The 6,410-nt window shown below is 42.0% G+C and overlaps 1 protein-coding gene across 1 annotated transcript; it reads right to left on the bottom strand.

Annotated features, from left to right (window-relative positions):
• Positions 1-3,507: 3,507 nt before the first annotated feature.
• Positions 3,508-5,185, bottom strand: LOC101411804 (GA-binding protein subunit beta-2-like). The gene is made up of 2 exons (XM_023585345.3): positions 4,350-5,185; positions 3,508-4,235 (listed from the first exon to the last, which is right to left on the bottom strand). Exons 1-2 carry the CDS (start codon positions 4,969-4,971, stop codon positions 3,622-3,624), a joined length of 1,236 nt encoding a protein of 411 aa, XP_023441113.2. The 5' UTR covers positions 4,972-5,185; the 3' UTR covers positions 3,508-3,621.
• Between the last annotated feature and the right edge of the window lie 1,225 nt (positions 5,186-6,410).

Below are 6,410 nucleotides of genomic sequence, written 5' to 3'. Positions count from 1 at the left end.
TAGACTCTCTTCCAGGCCCCTCTCTCCTGTCTTTACTTTTCAGACTGTAGCTCATCCTTTAGTATTTCCTGCAAAGCCTGTCTCTTGGTTACAAACTCGTTGTTTCTGTTTATCTGTGAATATTCTAAACTCGCCCTCATTTTTGAAAGACAATCTTGCCAGATATAAGATTCTGGTCTTAAAGTTTTTCTCTTGCAGTATCTTAAATATATCATACCACTGTCTTTTTGCCTCCATGGTTTCTGGTGGGAAATCAGCACTTAATTTATTGGGTATCCTTTATATTTTATGATTTTCTTTTCTTTTGCTGCTCTTAGAATTCTCTCTTCATCTTTGGCATTTGACATTCTGATTAGTATGTGTTTTGGAGTTTGTCTATTCAGATTTATTTGGACGGGAGTATGTTGTGCTTCCTGGACACAGCTATCAATGTCTTTCAATAGAGTTGGGAAATTTTCTACCATTATTTCTTCAAATATTCCTTCTGACTCTTTTCCCTTCTCTTTTCCTTCTGGGACACCCCTGATACGTATGTTTTCACATTGCTCACTGTCGTTTTGTTCCCTGAGACCTTGTTCAATTTTTAAAATTCTTTTCTTCATCTGTTCTTTTGTATATTCACTTTCAGAGACCATTTCTTCAGCTCACCAATCCTTTCTTCCTCCTCCTCAAATCTGCTATTATATGATTCCAGTATATATATTTTTCTGGTGGTTGTGTCATCGTCTTTTCGGTGTGTTGCTTCACCACACAGGAGCCTGTGCTTCTCTGCGCCATGTGGGGCCTGCATCTCACCATGCAGTTCAGGGAAACCTTTCTTCTTTTTTTACCAGTAGGTCCTAGGGATCAAACCCAGGTCCTCCTTATGGTAAACGGGAGCTCAATTGCTTGAGCCATGGCCACTTCCCATCCAATGTATTTTTAATTCATTTATTGTGCCTTTCATTGCCATAAGATCTGCTATTTTTCTATGTATGCTTTCTTTTTTTTTTTTACATTTTATTAAGAAACACCTTTATTTTAAATGATAGTACAAAAACTGTATATATAATATAGATCTGTATAAGTATATACACACAAATACTCATACATACATACAAAACTTCTCATCAGAGTCAAACTCTATTTCATTACAATCCTAAATTTTAAAAAAGTATATTTAAGTTTTCCTAAAAACATACTGTACATAAAGCTGTCAGACAACCTGAAAACAGGGCAACTGTGAAGAATATAGGCATTCCCCTCACCCCAACTTTCACAAATGGCCTTGGAGGAGAGTATACAGGGCAAAGCCAGGGAAGGGAGTTGCTATCATTATTGCTGATAGAGCAAGAGGCCTGAAACAGACAGGGAAGCACAGGGTATAGGGTGTGACCTAGATTAATTCTCTGAAACAAACCACTTCAGAATAAACAAATAATATGTGGAGGGGAAGGAGAGGAGTAGACAGGGAAAAGACAAGGCCCACTGATTAGAAATGACCTATTAATTAAGTTCCAGTGCCTGGAAAAGACTCAAGAGATAAGAACAATGGGGTTGGGGAAGCAGAAGTTGTTGGGGGGAAAGGGGAGGAGAGAGATAGGGAATCATAATTTCCTGCCATTAACAAGCCAAATTGCTACTGTAGAATCTAAGAATGTCACCCTATCCCGTAATACTGAGGCTCAGAAAAAGGCAGCATTAGAGGTTCAAGCTACTTGATACTAATTCACATCCTTTGTGCTCCTGGTCTCTTGTTAACTAAATTGGCATAAGAAAAAGTGCAATTTCAGCAAGGGGATATATTCGTCACATAAAATGGAGAGAGATAACAGCCTACAGCAGCATATAGATGGTCCTGGCTTGTATTCCATTCTAACTCCTTTTCTGGTCCTACAGGTATGGGTCTGCCCCACAGGAGTAGAGAATAGGGGGTCATTCTCCAATAAATTGGGATTAAAAATGCTTCCCACTTCTGAGAAGAATTCACTTTAGGCCCCAATCTCCTGGCTCTGGAGGCCCCATTAATGTTAAGAGAGAGCCAAACAAGCTTTCTCCCCAAAATGATATTTCTGAACTAGGAAAGTAGATGTATAGAATGTCTGTTCTTTTTGCCATGGCCATTTATCTGGGGTTTCTTTCCTGTTCAGAGGTGTAAGATTTACAAGTGCCAGTCAAAATAGCTGCCACAGGAATAAAAGGAGGCTTGCCCTGTGGAGGGGAAATTCCATCTCTACCTCAGTGCTCTGAATCTTCTAGCATACATAGTGTCATCACACTATATGCTAAACAAATCCCTTTAAAGACCTGTACTGGCTCTCCCTGGGGCCTCACTCCTCAGCTTTCTCATTACTGCTTATTAGAGCACTCTCCAACAGACACATCTCTCAAAGAGGGTCGAAGCAATGAATGCTTTTTCTTCCTCCACACCCTATATTGGCACATTTTCAGTGAAACTTAAGAAATCTTCCTAATGTGTTTAACGAAATAAAAATATCTAGAGCTGAACCCCAAAGACTAAAGTAGGAAAATCCATATATGTTTCTAAAAGTACACACTAACAGAAACCAATAAAGAGGTATTAAAAAATGCCCTGGTCACACAATACCTAAATTCAACTAGAAAGCCCTCTAGTAAATTCATTTTTTTAAACGTCAATATAAAGAAGGTCATTTTGTCTGTCATAGATACCTAATGCTACTGAGTAGACACACAAAAAATTGATTAATGCAATGGTTAGATTGAAGAAGGGAGAAAGGCAAAACCAAAAATATCTAAACACAGTGGAGTGGGTGTGGCTCAGTGGTTGAGCGTCTGTTTTGCACGTATGAGAAGGTCCCAGGTTCAATCCCTGGTACCTTCTAAAAAAAAAACCTAAAAACAACAAAACAAAATAAAAACTAAACACAGATGTGACAGAGAAAAAGAACATCTTTTAAGGCACTGGGCTCAGAAACACAGAAGACCTAAAGTAGAGTTCTCCCATATTTCAATTTGAAACCCCAACACTGGCTAGACAATTAAAAGGCCGAACAGAGGTAGTGATGGGGGGGAAATGCACTTTTAAAATGAATTTCTCTGAAGCTAGGAACAAAAATACAAGATTTACTTCTTCCTCGTTTTCTGGTGGGGAGGGAGCTTAAAACCAAAATGCAAATGTAGTCTTAAAATTCCTGACATTAATACTGATATTGTTAAAGCAGCTTTATTTAAAGCAACCATCGTAGGCTCAAAATTTCTCCTGCTAAAGTACTAACTCTGCACCACTTGTCTGGGGAATGTGAACTGTTATTTGATTCTCTGTAATTCACACCTTGCCAATAAACCAGTTGGAATCCACTAACCCAGAAGATCTAAGCCACCTTTTCCAACTTCCATCGCTGATACAGAAAGATATGCAAAATCATAAAACTGTATTGCTATTAATACATTTAATATTTAACTTGTAACAACTTCAAGGTAACCTGACCTACTATTCTCTCCATGCAATAAAATTGGAGATGAGATCTATTTCTTTTCTCTGGGATGCTAAAAGGCCTATTCCAAAAATATAGAAATAAATACCTTTCTGATACCTACCCTTTTCCAGACATTTTCTTCTCTCCCTCCCTACTCCAGACTCCTCTCCTCTAATGATCTCCCCTATCTCAGAGACTCTGTCATCAAAAATGACTTGGGGAACAGATGTAGCTCAAGCAGTTGAGCGCCCATCTCCCACATGGAAGGTCCTGGGTTTGATTTGGTTCCTGATGCCTCCTCAGCCACCTCTTCAACCATGGTAATATCAACTCCATTGGGTTGTTGCCGGGCCATGGCTTCCAATTTGAGGCGGTACTGTTCTGCCTCCTGCTCTTTCTTTAGAAGCTGGTGTCGGTATTCCTGGGCTCTTCGATTGGCCTCCTGGAGCTGCTGCTGTAGCAGCTCTCTTTCACTGCCTTCCTTCCTTTCCTCCACACTGTTTATTATCTCTTCTATCCTTGGTTTCTTAGTCAGTGGCAACTTTTCTTCGTCTTCTTCCTCCTCTTCAATTACGGTCTCCTCTGCAACCTGACCAGCAGGTACAGTTAGAACTTGCTGTCCATCTTGCATTGTTACAATAAATGGCTGGCCAATGCCTCCAGTAGGGATTGCAGTTTGAAGATTACCCAGAGGGACTCCATCAGTCACTATGGTAATGACTCTCTGGCCTCCACTCCCCATCATTTGCTGGACTGAGGGATCAACAGAATTTCCCTCTATGATTTCCTCTGAATTGGCTGTGGCTCTGTGTGAGTTGGAGAGGGGGGCTGATGCCTCAGCAAGAGCTGCAAGGGTGGCCAGCACTGAGGTGGTATAATTTGAGAACTGTACTGTTGAGGCATGGGGGTCACCTGAGGTTGTTTTGGTGTTGGCTGAAGAAACAAGGCTAGCAAGGTTGACAACTTCTCCAGATGTGAAGATAAATGGAGCAGCCATACTCACAGAGTTAGTCACAGGATTGGTTCTCTCGGGATTAGCATTCACCTGATTCTGCATTGCTTCCTGGAGGATGACCAGAATCTCAGCATTGTTCTTCTCCAGGGCTATGTCAAAGGCAGATTTATCAAATTTGCTGAAAGCATGGACATCAGCTCCATACTTAATAAGTAGCTCTACAGCATCTCGATGGTGGTGCTCTGTGGCCCAATGCAAAGCTGTCATCTTCAGCATGTCTTTGGCATTCACATCTGCACCATTCCTAACAAGGAGTTCCACGATGTGTGCGTGTCCATCAGCTGCAGCCATGTGCAAGGGGGTCCTGTCCACTTTGGTCCGGGCATCCCTGCTAACTCCTGCTCGAAGGAGCACTTCTGCTGTGGAATAATGACCATACTGGGCTGCAAGGTGGAGGGGTGATGTTCCAAGCCAGTCTGTGGTAAATGGGGCGCCATTTGCCATCAATGTTCTTACTTCATCATCTTGGCCTTTTCTTGCTGCTTCTAGTAACCTCTTCCCCAAGTCCACCAAAGACATCTTTATGCATAGGAACAAAAGTTTTCAGGAAGCTCCTCGTCCGGAACGCTGCCGGCTGCGCTTTCGCCGAGCCCGCCAGTTTGGTCCCGTTTCCTTCTCTAGCTAAGAGTCCCTGTCTGTGACGGTTACTTTTTGGCCTTTTCACATATGCATATTTTGGGGGCCTTTAACCCCCCCTCGTGGAGAAATGGAGGCAACAAAATGGCGGACCCGGAAGTGCGGGCGCTGCGAGAGTCTCTATGTATGCTTTCAAGTTCTTCTTTTTGCTTATTCAATGTCTTCTTTTTATCACTTTTTTATTTTTTAAAAGATACTTCAATTACATAAATGATACAGAAAATATATAGTGGATTCCCATATACCCTGCTCCCCACACCTCCCACATGTCCTCACATTAGCAACATCTTCCATCAGGGTGGTACATTCATTGCAATTGATAAACACATTTTGGAGCATTGCAACTAAGCATGGATTTCATCTATTTTATTCCCTCCTCCTCCCCTTCAGACCCATGGCAACCACCGGGCTTCACCCCTAGAAGGACAAGATTCATAGTTACTTGCATCTTCACTGAGGGCTTGACACACTAGTCTGTCCTCCCCTATTAGGTGACTCCCATTTCTCTGTTTGAGAACATAGCAGGTCTCCCTAGGGTGGGAGTCCAACACCTTCCCACTCATTATATGGGTCTCCTTTTACTGCTATAACACGCTATGACAAGATGAGCACTCACACGCTCCCTAGAAGCCTGCCCCAGCTGTGCTCTGACCCGAATACCCCCCATTCAACACCCTAAATCAGTAACCTTTCCTTGTCATATTGCCAAATGAGCATTCTCCACTTTGTAATTTCAACCACGTACCCACCAATCCTGTCTTCACCTGCTCCTTTCCCCAACCCTCCCCCAAGTTCCATGGACCATCTAACCCACCTTCCCCACACTACCTCTGTCAAACCTTCACCACCCAACCCAATATTATCAATATACGCCTGTCATGTCCCTTCACTGCACAACTACACACTTCCACATTGTCTTGGATTTTGCCTGTATGGGTGTTGGCTCACAACCTTCTTCTCCCTTTCTATTTCTTGTAAACCTATGTTCCAGACTCTAGGTCTGTGAGTCTGCTCAGTTTGCTTAATTTATATCAGTGAGGTCATATAATATTTGTCCTTCAACGTCTGGCTTGCTTTACTCAACATAATGTCCTCACGGTTCATCCATGTTGTCCCATGTGTTAGTACTGTATTCCTTCTTACAACTGAGTAATATGCCATTGTATGTATACACCATATTTTGTTTATCCATTCATCAGTTGATGGGCATTTGGGTTGATTCCGACTTTTGGCAATAGTGAATAATGCTGCCATGAACACTGGTATATATATATATTCGTTGATGTCCTTTCTTTCAATTCTTCTGGGTACATACCCAGCAG

The sequence above is a fragment of the Dasypus novemcinctus genome, chromosome X, assembly GCF_030445035.2.
Source record: "Dasypus novemcinctus isolate mDasNov1 chromosome X, mDasNov1.1.hap2, whole genome shotgun sequence".
Lineage (NCBI taxonomy): Eukaryota > Metazoa > Chordata > Mammalia > Cingulata > Dasypodidae > Dasypus > Dasypus novemcinctus.
Note: the sequence above shows the minus strand (reverse complement) of the source record. Positions and strands in the feature narration are given on the sequence as shown.